This window comes from Protomyctophum parallelum (assembly GCF_964188405.1).
Source record: "Protomyctophum parallelum genome assembly, chromosome: 21".
Classification (NCBI taxonomy): domain Eukaryota; kingdom Metazoa; phylum Chordata; class Actinopteri; order Myctophiformes; family Myctophidae; genus Protomyctophum; species Protomyctophum parallelum.
Window position 1 is genome coordinate 35763949 of NC_139713.1, and position 17102 is coordinate 35781050.

General features: G+C 41.4%; 1 protein-coding gene across 1 annotated transcript; it reads left to right on the forward strand.

Moving 5' to 3' along the window:
* Positions 1 to 2585: 2585 nt before the first annotated feature.
* lman1 (lectin, mannose-binding, 1) lies at positions 2586 to 16539 on the forward strand. The gene is made up of 13 exons (XM_083793489.1): positions 2586 to 2839; positions 4137 to 4291; positions 5838 to 5945; positions 7675 to 7736; positions 8017 to 8116; positions 9578 to 9701; positions 10222 to 10280; positions 10442 to 10574; positions 10727 to 10914; positions 11964 to 12040; positions 12505 to 12667; positions 12991 to 13115; positions 16001 to 16539. Exons 1-13 carry the CDS (start codon positions 2623 to 2625, stop codon positions 16035 to 16037), a joined length of 1548 nt encoding a protein of 515 aa, XP_083649615.1. The 5' UTR covers positions 2586 to 2622; the 3' UTR covers positions 16038 to 16539.
* Positions 16540 to 17102: the final 563 nt, after the last annotated feature.

Below are 17102 nucleotides of genomic sequence, written 5' to 3' on the forward strand. Positions count from 1 at the left end.
AGCAACTGTAGGCTTACAAAGGCTAACATTACATCAGTCCAAAAATAACCCTCCAATGTCAGAAAGACGGCAACAGACTGGCTGGTACAACAGGACACATATATGTGAACACACGCACGCACGCACGCACACACACACACACACACACACACACACACACACACACACACACACACACACACACACACACACACACACACACACACACACACACACACACACACACACACACACACACACACACACACACACACACACACACACACAGCAGAAAAGAATGCCCTGGTTTTGAGTGAAGATACCCTCCAATCTTCACCAGTGGTCTTAATGTGATGCTGCCTAGAGCTTTAGAAGTCAGAAGTGAAGAGCCTTGTTCTCTGTCTTCTCAGCTAATCCACATCCTGTCCTTTCACATCCATGGCCACCAGTGATTTACATTGGAGCCACTGGTGCTCATTGTTGAGGTATTTGCTGAGGATAGACTTTGTACATTAACCCCAAACGTATGATGGTCTGCTCTGCTGGACAATACATTTTTTAAGTTGTTTTGATCGTTACTGTAACTTTTTCAAATATTGTTGTCCAGTGTGTGTGTGTGTGTGTGTGTGTGTGTGTGTGTGTGTGTGTGTGTGTGTGTGTGTGTGTAACTTATTGTAGTCAATGATTTCTAGTCATCTGGCAGGAAACCACAAGGCAGAATGGAAAGTACCCATAATACTTCCCACGATCATAATTTTAGGGCCTACCCAATAAAATCATTGATGCAGCGTATTTCATTTTTTAAATATAATTGTGAGTGTACATTCCAGAGACTATTTAGCATCTCTATACCTTTGTTGTCCCACAGTGAAATTCTATTTTATTGGATAGGCCCTGAGAAAAATAAAGGGAACTTAGGGAAGCTCAGATCAGATCGCCTGAAGAAGTAGACCAAAAGCTTGCTAAATAAATACATTGATTGTGTGCAGATCTGAGTGTGCTTCCCTTTATTTTTCTCATGTCCCTTTGAGGCTCCAGCACCTCACTTAAGTTTTTTCAGCGGATGAGCGGTGGTTCTTTTTACATTGGGTATAGGCCCTAAAATTAAGATCGTGGGGACTTATTTTGGGTGCTGATTCCACCTTGTGGTTTCCTGCCAGATGACTACAAATCATTGACTACAACATGACCTATTTTACCACCCGCTCCAGACCGGTTTACACAGCGATTTTGCAACACAGATTTTCCTCCAAGGTGGAAAGCCTGGTGACGCAATTGATTTGATTTTGGTAAAAGATATAGCCTACAAGTAAAATCACCCAGGACCTAGGACAACAACACATCAAAGCGTCATGAAACACTTGTTTCCAAAGTGGTCCAGCAGACCACACAGAGAATATATTGGCCTGAATATAAGACTATGTTTTTTAACAGTGGAAATATCCTAAGGAGTAGTAGTGGACAGTGGACACATGGCGTGATCGGACGATATGAGACATGATAAACAACAGAATGAGTAGGAACACAACACATGCATCATAATCATTGTGCACAAGACATGGTGAAGAACAGAATGAGTGAGAACACAAACATGCATCTCATATCATTGTGCACAGACTGATAATGTAGTTGATGGCCATGCATGGCGTCAAGTGTACTTAATGTGCTTACTCAGATGAGTGATTCAAGTAACCCATACAGAGTCAAGCAGATAAATGTCAGTCCTATATAATCATATAATCATGTTATTCATAACATTCTCACTATAGGCCTACATAGGCTTTATACCAAAATACATTTGTGAATCCATTTTGAGACTCCTCCTCTGACTCCAATGAGGAAGAGATTTGCCTTAATTCTGTAATTGTCAATCAAATTGTTTCAGTCCACTGTCTAACTTGATTATTTCTTAAAGACTCTGATGTCAATTCTAAATAATCCACTACAATTCCTTGTCAGAACTGCCTCCTCCATTGACTGGACTCTTTTAAGTCCATGCAGGCTCAAGGCGCTATTATTCAGCATTTCAATACCCCTATGCAATTGTGAATAATATATAGGCTATCCATTAGCCAAATATCATACGGTTCACTGCAGCTCAACACGTCAACAGTCCATGTCAGAGTTGTTTTTATATGTGCTTTTTATTTGATTGAATTAAATCAAATTAAAGTCAACTAAGTTGACCTGACTTGACATACAGTAGGCCTAGGCCTGCGGCCTGCCTATTTGGGCACTGGGTGAAATGTTGGCTGGCTGGCTGGCTGGCAGACTGCTCTACTGTGCTGCTGTGCACAACTTCTTCAGACAAACTACATAACCTTTCATCGCCCAGGCTTTCCGCGGTACCTGTGGAAAGCCTGGTCAGTGATCGCATCCCGTCTAAATGGCCGCCTACTGTATCCGGTCGTATGCGCACCCGGCTTACACGCACATACAGTTTCCGTCATCTGTACTAGACGATCGGATGTGCAAAAGGGAAAGCGAATTGATCCACTATATCCACTGCGATCCACTGTCAACCATGCCGTGTAAAAAAAAAACAACAACCCCGTCGTCCAATGAGAAAGCGCCCTGTTGGCCCTACAGGCATCCCGTCATGCTCGACTACTGAGCGCTACGTCAGCAGTGATACACCGAAACATGGCGGTGTCCATAGGAGAGCGGCAGGCTGCAAATCCGTGTATGTGGATATTGTTGACGTTATCGACGGTGTTAATATTTCGTTGTCATGCAGAAGATATTGTCGGCACGGCAGGAGAAGAAGCGCCCCACCGCCGGTTTGAATACAAATACAGCTTCAAGGGACCGCACCTGTCCCAGTCTGACGGCAGCATTCCCTTTTGGATACACACTGGGAGTAAGTTTACATCATATCGTCATAATGGACAGCAGCTGTCGTAGCGTTTATAGCTTAATTTATGACTTGCATTACTGTTATTATAAGCCGTATAGATAGACCATGGTGGGTATCGTTAAAAAGAAGTAGCTAGGCTAGGTGTAGGTCTATGGCTACTATCCATTAGCTTTCCAGAAGTTGTCTTGTTGCAGCTGTTCTCTGAATCATCACGTTCCCCTATAGCTTGTATTTAGATAAGTAACCTTTACAAGTTTCTCAAGCAAAGCATGACACCCGGGGCTGCAGGTAGCCTATCTCTGCCCATAATCTGACTGAAATGTATCTATCTGACACACACACACACACACACACACACACACACACACACACACACACACACACTCACACACACAGTTCAAACATGCTAGATCATGCACATATTCTGTTTTGGCAGTAAGCCATTGCTGTGGAAATATCTGTGCCCCAGAATTTTATAAATCAGTATCACTTGCAACAAAAAATAAAGCAAAGCAAAGCAAAGATCTTTGTTTACCCAGGGAAGTGGACTAAGCTCGAGATGCTTGTTTACAGCCACACCCTGCTCATAGAACATTTCATGGTAGGGGTTCAATGCCTTGCTCAAGGGCACTTCAGCGGTGGTAATTTTAACGTGCCAGGCGGGGATTCGAACTGGCGACCTTCCGGTATCAAGACTGCTCCGCAAACCGTTCGGCCACCGCTGCCCTGATGATTTAGTCGGCCTCATGCAGAATTGCTGTTCACTGGACAATTCCAACTTAAGCTTGTCATTGATTCCCTAAAATGCAACTTTTTATTTTATACCATTTTAAATATTCTACATGGCCAGCAACAAGGCATGCTTAACAGACTAGCTTCATGAAGAATAGTACTGCAGTGTAGAGTGTAGTGTACACACCATTGACCAGGCTACTTAATTTATAGAAAATGTATGTAACTTCTGAAAGTAGACGGATTGATTTAAATGAATCATTGACATTTCATGGAGTTGGTTTAACCCATTCTGACCGGGCAGCCATTTTGGTGTCATCATCATGTTATGCTTTAGCTATTTAAAAATAGCAGATCTACAAGCTCATATCGCGCCACCGAGTGGCGCGATACGAGCTTGTAGGTCTGCTATTTTTGAAAAATCGAAGAGCGACTGACATTTTTAGAATCTGATCTCAGGTCAGAATGGGTTCATCAGACCAGTGTGTGTCCGGCGGAAACCTCGTATGAATCTGATCTCAGGTCAGAATGGGTTAACAATAAACTCGTATGTTCCTGTTCCTCCCAGATGCCATTCCCAGTGCAGACCAGGTGCGCATCACACCGTCCCTCAGGAGTCAGAAGGGCTCTGTGTGGACAAAAAACCCTGTCAACTTTCAACACTGGGAGGCTGAGGTGACCTTCCGTGTGACTGGCAGAGGCAGAATGGGAGCGGATGGACTGGTAAGTGAATTCCCATTAGAAGGAGGACACTTTCAAATACATTAGAGAAACGGCTGGATGGCACTTACACCCGCCTTCTAATGAGAGCGCAACATCTCTCTTGGAAGAGCCACCTCTAATATTAGACTTCTCTAATATACGGCAACCTAACCCGTGTTTCTTCACTAGTCCGATCCAGAAGTACACAGTTTGCTGGCCACTGCTACAGAGCTGATCATGAGGTTATATCTTATACCTTGAACTCTGGAATCCTGCCTCAAAGCAGACCAGATGTAGAAACTGTCGTTCCCTGATGTCATCGCTAGAGACACATGAATCAGTAAGCAGGAACTGGCGATGGCAATGAAGGACAGGGACGTCTGGCGTGGCATTGTGAAATCCATGATCTCGACCGCGATTTGGTTACAAAATGCTCTGAGTTACAAATGTATACATACAAATGAACAAACTGAGGATTTTACTGTGTAGTTACTAGTTAGATTGTATGACGAATTAAATTCCGTTCTCAATCTTTTGTTTAGAATTCCTGCAAAGATGGTGGACAGTAACTTTGTTCCCATGGTCAAAGGTTTCAGCAGTGCCGAAACGTTGGTCTCTTTCTATTTATCTGTGTCCATAATAAAAGATTGGCACTTGGGCTACTAAGTGTGTGCGGCCACCGTTGTCACTAGTCATTTCAATTCTGCTGCCATCAACCACTGCAAGGACGTTAGACATGCAATCATAATGGGTTTGGGTTTGACTGTATGTTCAGAAACAAAACACCAGAGTACATACCTCTTATCAACAGTGTGCAGTTATCAAGATATGCCATTTACATATTAAAATAATTTCTTGACTGATGATTATGTATTTTAACTACCGGTACTGTTGATTGTACTTGACCTTTGTAAGTTTCAACCCAAGTTAGCCATCGTTTCAGGACAGCGCTATTTCAATGGGGAGGGGGACGACGGACCACTACGACTTCTAACGGCTCAATGTGTGAATGGATGCGATGACTGTCCGGTGAATTTACATTTTGGACGTGTTGATGTCGCTTCTATTACTGACTACTAGTGGAGTAGTATAGTCTCCCCTCGTCCGTTTCGAGGTGTTTTGGAGGGAAAGTGTGGACTTGGACTTGGAAATATATTCACCGATTGAACTTCCATGATCCACGAACGAACGCACTACTCATGGGGAGAGCACGAGCCTGCACTGCAGACTGTGCAGAGGCTCCAATAGGCCTACATTCTAAACAGCGTAAATGTGTCCACATCACACCCAGCCTGGCCATGAACCATACGTTCTAATTCAATCAAAACCTATTCTGCAAGTGTTTCCATACCCCGTTTTCACATTTGTTTTCCTTTGATATAGCTCCAAAATCCACCCCTTCAAGTGCAAAAATGTTTTTGCGAAAAATGAAGGCAAATGCCTCCCTCTAGATATAATGGTCAAAAGTCACCGATTCCATCTGTGATTAAGCACTGTGATTAAGTACAACACAACAACACCCATAAAAATGATCTAGCCATTCAATTTGTACTCTCTTACCTAACAGGCTGTTTGGTTCACAACTGCACAAGGCCTTGATGGTCCAGTCTACGGAGCTGCTGACAATTGGAATGGAGTGGGAATCTTCTTTGACTCCTTTGACAATGATGGGAAGGTTTGTGTACTCCACTTATCAAGATTTTGCAATGTTTTAAGTTTAATTTAAAATGTAACATCTAGTTAAGAAAATAAACTCCAGGTAGTTTCTCTCTCTCTCTCTCTCTCTCTCTCTCTCTCTCTCTCTCTCTCTCTCTCTCTCTCTCTCTCTCTCTCTCACTGGCACTGAGTGTGACACAAACGCACACAGCGCAAGTTTGTTTGTTTTATTTATTTGTCAGTTTATTTGACCACATGTATCCTACCTGACGAGGGAGAAAAATAGAGTGAAAGGATAGGAGAGCATATTTCTATACAAGACGAGTGTAAGGTTGAAGTGCTATGGAAACAGTAAACTATCTCTGCTCCTCGTGTCTCGCTGTCATTGTCCAGTTAAGGGACAGGATGGGCTTTACAAAGACGGGGCTCTTTGTAAAAACCCCTCCTAGGCCTAGGGCTAAGGATGCCTGTGATAACACAAAGTTACCATTACAAGATAGATATTTTGTTATAGAAGGCTATACAATAGACCAATTCATTAGAATATGTATGCATGTAAGAATAGCTCTTATTTAACAAAGTGGAAATTTTATTTGGAATAAGAAGAGAAACAAATATGATGTTAACCAATCGTAAACGTAATACAACTTTTTATTAATCCAATGCCAGATAATTTGCAAATGGGCATTGTAGACATTGTAGTCTAGTAGCCAGCCCATAGAGCCCCATTGTGAACCCGGACATGTTGAGTACACCAAGGTTTTATGTTAGAAATGTTGAGTATTTCGGCCAATGCTGTCATCACAAATTGATGATGTCAGCACATTTGTGGGCATGGCCATTTTAAGCCCAATGAGTGTTTTTTTGCAAAACTAATGCTTGCAATGGATTCGGCATCATGAAAACCCCCTAGTTTGACACGTCACATGCTAAATAAAGCATTTAATATTTTGCCTTCTATAGGTTGTTAATGGTATGGTCACATATTATGCCAATTATGAAAATTGCTCAACATATGCAAGTTAGCATCCGGCAGTTTCTACATGCTGGGGACCCACACTAAACATTTATAACATCAGTTTCTACATGCTGGGGACCCATACTAAACATTTATAACATCAGTTTCTACATGCTGGGGACCCATACTAAACATTTATAACATCAGTTTATACATGCTGGGGACCCATACTAAACATTTATAACACCAGTTTATACATGCTGGGGACCCATACTAAACATTTCTAACATAAAACGTTGGTGTACTCAACATGTCCGGGTAAATTTTTTGGCTACTAGGCTATTGCATAATAGGATTAATAAAACATAAATTTTAGGTCACGCTAACCATATTACCACGGTAATAGTCAGATCGCTAGAACACTGCCGCAACCCTGACACGACAATGGAGGATTATCACCTCCGGGTCATTCGGCCAGATAACTGTTCTCTGCTCATGTTGTGCATTCTGTTGGCACTGGCCTCCCGTTACCGCCTATGGTAACGGGAGGGATTGAAGTATTCTTTTCCATTAATGTTGAAAAATTATTAAATTAAATGTGAAATTATCAATTGAGGCAAAACTGTTGTTCACATTGCTTAATTATTTCAGTTGAAAAAACTAACTTCTTGACTTTTTCATGACATACTATTTCATTACATCCACTTTTAGGTGGTAGGACTCTGCTTCAATGTGTGGACTATCTCGTGACATATATGAGATTAATTCAAATGTGTTGTTTTCTCCACAGAAAAATAACCCGGCTATAATTGTTGTTGGAAACAATGGCCAACTTAATTATGACCACCAAAAGTAAGTAAACATTTATTTGTTTGACTCTTGCCAACAAATATATTTGTTTGAAGGATAAATAATCCTCTATCTCTACTAATCTCCCTTGAGCCAGTGAAGCATTAAATCACCTTTCCCTATCATCCCAGTGTGCCTTACAGTTCACACTGTTTTCAGTGTTTCATTTCATAAGCCCACCATTAACAGTCTTTAGTGGATGGATATTTAGTATGTGTATAGTATGTTTGCGAATACTGATTGTCTTGTTGTTGTTGTTGCTGTTGTTTTCTGAAAATGCCAGTGATGGAACAACACAAGCTCTGGGAACCTGCTTAAGAGACTTCAGAAACAAACCGTACCCTGTCAGAGCCAAAATCACATACTACAGAAAGACATTGACGGTAGGAGAATCTGAGAATCAGATTTAGTTTTAGTTTTTCATTTAAGCTATATTTTGAACTTGGAGCTTTGATCATCGTGCAACAGTGTTGTGTGCCTAAAATATAGCAGATCTAGAAGTAGATATGCCATTTTTGTGATACTGTCATACAACTTAGTATAAGTAAGCATTATACCATGGCCATGGACAATACTCTGTTCCCACTAGAAGGCGCGGTGAGTCTCTCATAACATCTTGAAAACGAATGACTGAATTGCCATGGAATTTGCTATGATCCTTGATGCTCCCTGTAGGATGAACCCTACTGATTTTGGAGACCCCACACAAGTGGAACTTGAATTTGATTTGTGACATGCATTTGGAGGTACGATTTGGCACTCAAGTAAGGTTCCTGTTATAAACCAGTAAGACGCCTGAGGGTGAGAGAAGCGACCTTGCACTAAAGGGCGAGGTCGTGTGCACGCATCCGCCTGAGTGACAGCAGACTCCTGGGCGAACGCTGGTGCTTTGGAATGGGGAGTCAGATCAATATATCCGCCTGGGTGACAGCAGACTGCTGGGCGAGCGCTGGTGCTTTGGAATGGGGTGTCAGATCAATATATCCGCCTGGGTGACAGCAGACTGCTGGGCGAGCGCTGGTGCTTTGGAATGGGGAGTCAGATCAATATATCCGACTGGGTGACAGCAGACTACTGGGCGAGCGTGCTGGTGCTTTGGCATGGGGGTAAGATCTTATTTTTTGGGCCTGTTGAGAACTCTAGCTTTCGCCGGCTGCCGGGCACGGCTAGAGTTTGAATGGACATGTATCAGTCAAAAGGGAGACATCAAAGAGGAAGGGTGGATGAGAATGGATCAACATATGGATTGTCAGAACAGGTCAGCTCCACACAGTATATGGAGATCTAAGGGTTTGAGGTCAGATGTAGAGTTGCTGGCCAATATTGATTACATCTGGGATCTCCATATATGGGCTTAATATTGAGATTTCCATCCCTGATGATGTCATGTGATGTCACATGCTCCATCCCTGATGATGGCACGTGATGTCACATGCTCCATCCCTGATGATGTCACGTGATGCCACGTGCCTGACCAACACACAAACTGACGGGAAATACACAATTCCATAGTTAACTGCGACCTTCGGTTGCAATAATGTTTATACAAAGGTTTATAAAGATCATGCCAATGCAAAGTTTCTATCCAAAGAGCGTATTGCCCCAACATATGATTAAAACACTACTTATTAGTAGTAGTTGCTATAGTATTACCATAGTTGGTAAGTGGCCATGGTATAAGTAAGACAATCAACTCAGAGCTGTGCAAACCCACTGCCGTGCATTGTGCATTCTTTTTTCTTTTTGTTGCATAAGTTGCACAGTTCGTCATCAATGATCCCTTACATAAACGATAGTGCTCAGCCTTGTTTTGAACTGCTGCATGATCCACTCTGGCCATTCAGGTGATGATCAACAATGGCTTTACCCCAGACAAAGATGACTACGAGTTCTGCACAAAGGTAGAGAACATGATCATTCCCCTCGAGGGCTTCTTTGGTATTTCAGCAGCCACGGGTGGTTTAGCAGGTATTTATCTGTTTTTAAAACCCTCCATATTTACATACTTATACTACTATATCTATGAAAATGTGTGTCCAAGTCTTTTTAACCACTTAAACTCTTAACTTCCCCCCAGAGTTTGTACTAGTGCCCCTGCTGTTTGCAAAAAATAACCGATCTAATTTCATAACAAGCTTGTAGACCTTCTATTTACATTGAATGTTCACCCCCATAATAGGGATGCTAGGGTTCAAGTGGTTAAACCATCTACAGCATAGATAGGCTGTACTAGATGTATAATAATATATGACTTATTCCATAACATTGGATTTATTAATTGAATACTTTATTATGTAAACAGCAACAGAGTCAAACACTTGTTTCCATTCGGGTCCTATGTATTCAATTCATAACCATGACAATGGTTCAAACTAAATGTAAAACACACTAGGCATATGTACAGAGTGTAAACATTTTATAAATGCATTGTATGGAATGCATTCATTTTTGTTGTACATTTTAATATGAGCATTACTTCTTCCATCAGATGACCATGATGTCCTGTCATTCTTATTATTCAGACTAACGGAGCCAGGCCAGGAACTGGTAACTATCTTTTACTACCACTCTCTAATCCTTTTACTATTCTGAAAATGTGTGAGATATACCTTTTTCTCTAGTGTCTGTCTTTATGAGCATGTGCACAATATAGCCCAACCCTAGGGCCACTAGTGAGTTCAGAGTGGTTGTTTTGTCTTCTATTGAAGCCGCCATCTGAATCAGAGATGCCCAAAGAGGAGAAGGATAAGTACCAGGAGGAATTTGAGAATTTCCAGCAAGAGCTTGACAAAAAGAAAGAGGAGTATCAGAATGAGCACCCAGGCGTTAAAGGAGAACCAGGTTAGTTTTTTCCTACAGTAAAAGCAACTTTGCTGAAATAATACTAAATACTGGGATATTCAATAACTGATATTACTGTAACAATGATAAGTGTCACACTGGTTTCAGACATGCAAGTTGTTTCTTGCTAATGGTTATATCTACTACTTCAGTTGAGGACCTGTACGAGACTGTGAATGACCAGGAGATTCGCCAGGTGTTTGAGGGCCAGAATCGGATCCATTTGGAGATCAAACAGCTCCACCGTCAGCTGGCTATGATCTTGGACGAACAGCGCCGATACGTCTCAGTGATCACAGATGAGATCGGCAAGAAGGGTTCACAGACTGAGTCAGGACAGGTAGAGCAAACAAATTATATTGACTCATTATATATGTAACTTTATACTACAACCAAGTGTAGCGTTCCATATTATTTAACACATTGTTTGTGGCTTCTGAACTGGCAGTGGTTATTCAATTTCTACAAGCTCCAGATCCGTGAATTTGACATCACACAATGTCAGTTGCTAACCGCCCAACCAGATCCCTATCTAACTAAACACTACCATCGTTAACACCCCCATCACCCAGGACGAAGTTCTTTGTCCTTTCTATTAGTAACGCCCGACGCCCAAGACGAAGTTTTCTCCAAAAGACAAAGTTTATTGATATGAAAACGGATCGCATCGCTCCACAGCCTGGGAGCGCCTGTTGCGCAATCCTCGATGTTGCGCAACAGTGAGATGTCATCGAAAATGTTCCCCCCGAATGTTTAGCCGACGACAACGGAAATCTTAAAACATTAATAACTCTCGATCTAAATCATCCCGTCTAATTATTAAAAAAGATCCTATGCTGTCCAGTCGCTAGTCGCGATAGATTTATTCTTACCTCCCATTGTTGTCGATCGCATCGAGAGTGGTTTGGCTACATCTAGCTGCTACAGCCACATCCGGAACAACATCCGGTCCGTCGGTAAAAGTGCTCCGTTGCTATAAATCGACTGGGCGCTATAAATTAATTGATTAAATAACCCCGGGCAATTAAGGTGTTAACCAGGGGTGGTTAGACATACCAACAGTCCTACTAGTCTTCTGTTGGTATGTCTAACTAAATACATGCAGACAAACCTGTGCTGTGGGTTAAAAATCACCCGTGCTGCGGGTTAAAAGTCTCCCGTGGCTCCCGACATGCGTGGCCGGTTAAAATTGATCCTGCTAGTTCAGGAGCCAATGGCTATATATTTTTAACATCTCTTTTAACATTTTAATCTTTACTTTAGTTCTATTTGTGACCAGTTGAATATCGAAAGAAACTCACGAGGCATAATTTTCAAGTTGCTCATAAAAAAGAGCTTTCATTTCTACATTATTCCTATTCAGCTCCTTTGTTGTTCATATCATTTTAGCCGCAGGTTGGTAGTCAACAGTTGACCTCAGTCATTGCCACCCAGCATGAGGTTCTTAAAAACCTGAACGAGCTAAGGTAAGTAACAAACATCATTGTTATTGTTGCCGTTTTGTTATTCAGTGTTTTTGGCACCGGAATGAAAACGGATCAATGATTTTTCAGAAAAACAAGTTGCTGTTAAATCTCTGAAATTATATTTAATCTCACAATACCATACAGGTGTCTTCCAAAGTCTTAATCCAGCTAAAGTGGCTTTGCCACAGTAATGAAAACAGATCAATGCTATTCTCGAAAAACAAGTTTAATACCTCAAATCATATAATCTCACAATACCATACAGGTGTCTTCCAAAGTCGTAACACACACACACACACACACACACACACACACACACACACACACACACACACACTAAAGTAATGACAGATCTATCAGCCAAACCAATATATTGGTCAGGCTCTACTGTCTTTTTTTATGACATCCATTATTCCCTGGCTTTGCTTTGTGGGTCTGACAGCCATGTCACTATGTTTATACAGACACTCCTTCCATGAGTCATTGAAGCAGATCGGTTCGGTTCAACAACAAGGTACAGCTGGGGGGCTGGGAACGTATGAGACCATGCAGCACTTCAATGACATTAAGGAGCATCTTCATCTGGTCAAAAGGGATGTGGAGCACCTGGTTATACGTAGCAACCCGGTAAGAGATTGAATAAAGCTCCCAGAATTACGCATGCCTGCATTCAAACGTTTTTGGTTTACAATGGCCTGGGATCTAGGCTGTTGAAATTTATATTTTAACCAGTTCTACATAATTTGGTAGAAAGAAAAATAATTCATGATTCTGCAACATACCCCTGCAACGCCCCCCTCCCGCAAGATTAATTGGTTCAACATTTTTTTATGTTAGTAGCTAAACAACCTATACACAAAAGACCTAGACACAAAGATCTTAAGTTTGTGGAATTCAATCAGGGTAATAGGCCTACTAACTAACATTTAAATGATCTGTTTGACATGTAGAACCCCAGTGAGAAAGTTCAGAAGTGTCCCGAGTTTCCTCCAATGCCGTCCTGTTTATCCACAGTCCACTTTGTGGTCTTCGTGGTCATCCAATCTGTCCTGTTCTTCTGCTACGTCATGTACAAGTAAGACGATGCTTCTTTTTTTTCTCCTCATGTTTTGTTTTCTTAGTCATTTTCCCCTCCTTAGTTAGCCCCCCCCCCCTGTCAGTCCTCACTTTGAAAACCTGTGTTTTACAGTAGATGGTTGTATTCGAGTTTGACAAGTTCAACAGCATACTTGTAATCTCATTGATATGGAATCCATGTTAACCCATTTTAGGCGGGATCCCCTTTTGGTGTTAGCATTACGTTATGCTTTAGCTATTTCAAAATAGCAGATCTACAAGCTCATAGCGCGCCACCGAGTGGCGCGCTACGAGCTTGTAGGTCTGCTATTTTTGAAAAATTGAAGAGCGACTGACATAGAAGACATTTTTTGAATCTGATCTCAGGTCAGAATGGGTTAGGTTAGGGAGTAGATACAGTATTTGCTCTGTCTCACAGCTGCCTGATAAGTCACTCAACTTGATTTCTTGTACCTGAAAATATATCTGATAAGAATGGTAAGGTCAGTGTCACAAACAAAAAAATCAGTGGTTTTCAAAGTGGGGTCCGGGGTCTCCAGGTGGACCTCCAGGGGACGCCAGGGATGCCATTTGGTTCAACTTCAACTCATAAGATTACGTTTAATGTGCCAACAGCAAGGCCTATTTTAGTCATCATGTTGTCAAAAATGTTTTCAAAGATTTTCAAAAAGTAAGAAAAAAAAACCCTGATCCACAAGCTCACAGCTTGGTGTTTTTTTTTTTTTGATTTTGAAGCCATTTCACAGTAGCAGCCAGAGACTATGGCTGTTTGGGGGTCCTGCTGTATATCATAGGATGTCACTATGATCCCATTTACCGAGTGTTGAGTCCATTTTTAGTTCCAAGTTTGTGTCCCTGGATATGGGGACATATTGGATGTGGCTATTACTTCTGCTTTACCTCTCCATTGAGGCAGGCTTCCAAGGCAGCATATTATATGGCATCAATTTGAACACTTTCACAGCTCGACTTTATTTACATCTATCCATCGACCCTCTTAGCGTACATACAGTATGTGACACTGATTTAAAATGACTATTACTATGCATCTCCTTTTGACCATACTAAAATCAAAATGATTTAATTTACTAAATACGAACACCCTAACCGCTAGCTATTTATTATTGAAACGGGTACAATACAACTACTTTACTAAAGTCAAATGTACTCAAATAAGATTATGAACATTTATTTTGATAATGACTGTGAATGATGTTTAGATGAGCAGTCAGTCCTAGCCTGGGAGGCATACTATTGCGGCTTTATGATCCAGTCGGGAGCGGATGATATCTTAAATTGTAGTCTGGTTTGTAGTCATCAGGCCGTAAACCCCCAAACTGGAATCAGAATTACCCCAAATAATTCCCTGCATCATAATTTTAGGCCGGGCCTACCCAATAAAAGCCTTGATGTGGCGTACAAATCCGACAAGTTTCTTCAAGTACTTCTTGGAGTAGTTTGTTTGGTATATCCATCTTTTATCACAGCTCGTAGCGACTGCCGAGATGAAAAACAAACGGGGGACCATGACTATGGCGGGGGGGACCAAAAACAAAGCAACGCCAAGTTTTTGAGTGGTGCTGCTAGCCACTCCTATAGACGACTATATGTGTCCCTATGTATGCATATGTACATATGTACGTGTCCGTAAAGAAATAGCGTTTTTTGACCACCAAGTGTCACTGTTGCGCAAACACACACACACACACACACACACATACACACACACAGAGGCCAGGGGAGAAGGGCTTGTTTTTATTTCCGCACCTACACCGGATCACACGGGCGAATTGGGAATAAAGACCAGGCTTTCCTCCGAGGTGGAAAGTCTGGTTAAGCAGCCGTTTCGACCGAAAATCTACCGATAATTCCCAGTAGGTTAGTTATTACGCCGATCTTAACTAGCCAATCGGCTCGTCTGGAGCCTACTGGCTGCGATTGGCGTTGATGACACGTTAACCGATCTTATCTGTCTAGTCAGGTCTACTGGACATACTGGGAGCCTACTGAAAACGACAAGCCTCCTCATACCCTCCCCTAAACTTAAAGGAGAATTCCATGCTAGAATGCTTTCTTATCTTTCTTACCTTTCTTTGTAGTCGTTGCGTCCCCACCAAAGAGGTCCAGGTGTTTTTTTGTGCAAAAGCTCCTTATTGGCTATTTTCCCTACCATAAGCCCTCAATGAATTGCATTGCATTGAATGGGAATTGAATGGGGCTATGGGGTGTTGTGCTAGTTCGCTTATTTCCATCGAAAGAAGTAGTAAAGTGTGCCGCTTGGGATAATATTTACATTATGAAGAGAGGATATATACAAAGAAATTATAATTTTGAGCAATGGAAATAAGCGAATTAGCACAACACCCCATAGCCCCATTCAATTCCCATTCAATTCAATGCAATTCATTTAGGGCTTATGGTAGGGGAAATAGCCAATAAGGAGCTTTTGCACAAAATAACACCTGGACCTCTTTGATGGGGACGTAACAACTACAAAGAAAGGTAGGAAAGCCTTTTAGTATGGAATTCTCCTTTAACCGCAAGCATGTCGCAGTGCGGTCCTAATATTAACGCATGTTCGCCAACCTTAATCCTGTCGGGGGGGGGGGGGGGGGGGGGTTCAGTCGGCAGAGCATGCCCATACTCGTCAAACAATCGTACTGATCCTAAGTGATCACTGCGGTCTTGTCTATTGATAACAGTCGAATCGTGTGCAGCAAGTCAGTCCTACTTACGAGGCACTTATTCTTTATGTTCTTCTCAGAAATAGACTTTGGTGATGGTCAATGTGATGTGACATAACTATCTGACTAGTATTGATTAGAAATAGAATGGTTTGTTTTCTGGTTTTTAACACCTTTCCAAAACTATTTTGTTTTGTAGAAGTCAACAAGAAGCAGCAGCAAAGAAGTTCTTTTGATGACGCATTTATAAGATGTATGTGTAAATGAGGAAGTGTCCATTGGTGTTTTTTTCTTTTTTTTTTCTTCAAATTTGTAAATTATTGAAAAACGTCTGAGAACTTTTAATTTGAGCTGTTATACAGGGTTGTATGAATGCGTGTACAATGTACACTACATTGTACACTAGGCACGTGGAATTTCATTCAATATTCCCAACATGATGTAATATGTTCCTTGCAGTATTTTGTTTGTCATATGTTTGGAAGGTGTATCTTCTTTGAGCTATGGCAACAGCACTATTTCATAAAATGCACCGCTCTGTCTATTTACATAGTATGAAGAAAATAAACCTGTGTTTTGAAATGTGCAATTTTATGAATGCTGAGCTACTGTATGTAGATGACAACTCAGAGCTGACCTCTGGTGTGTGCGTGAGAGAGTGACTTGAATGATTGGAATAAGACAGAATTGGACGTGTTTTTTTTTGTTCAAGCAATTTACATAAACAGAGAGGATTAATTGTGTTTGTTTTGTGTAATCATTACCTTGCCGTGCGACGCTTAGTCATACTGTACCGTGTGACTTTATCAATTGGACAAGTTATTTTTTATATAATCTTGAATTGTATATTTTTCACAATGACCTTTACACACAAATGTGGCGTTTGACAACCTATATTATGAACCTGAATATTTGGTCGAGAGTGTGGCCACTCTTGGAATTTTTATTTTATTTTAAATTGAATACTCTTTTCTATGTTGTTTTTACAACATATCCACCGTCTACTACACCACACTTCGAGGCGGTGCTTGTGTGGTTTCGTTCTGAATAGTCTGTTGGAAATCACAGTTCTAACACAGTGGCACTGGTTCTCAACCTCTGGGTTGGGTTGGGGGGGGGGGGAGGGGCCCCTCAGATGGTAAAGTGACAATTTAGAGAAAGATCATTACTGCATAAAAATCAACAAACTATACTATTGAAAACTGGCCAAATTGTCAAATAATATAAGGAAGGCACAATTTTTTCAAATAGCTCATCTACAAGCACTGACAACTTGTGAGGTGTTGTGAGATTGTAGAGAG

Bases quoted from the DNA above. Each gene is read 5' to 3' on its own strand.
- lman1 (XM_083793489.1), top strand. From the start codon at position 2,623: ATGGCGGTGTCCATAGGAGAGCGGCAGGCTGCAAATCCGTGTATGTGG. The intron at 2,840-4,136 runs GTAAGTTTACAT...TGTTCCTCCCAG, and splicing joins CTTTTGGATACACACTGGGA to ATGCCATTCCCAGTGCAGAC. The intron at 5,946-7,674 runs GTTTGTGTACTC...TTTTCTCCACAG, and splicing joins CCTTTGACAATGATGGGAAG to AAAAATAACCCGGCTATAAT.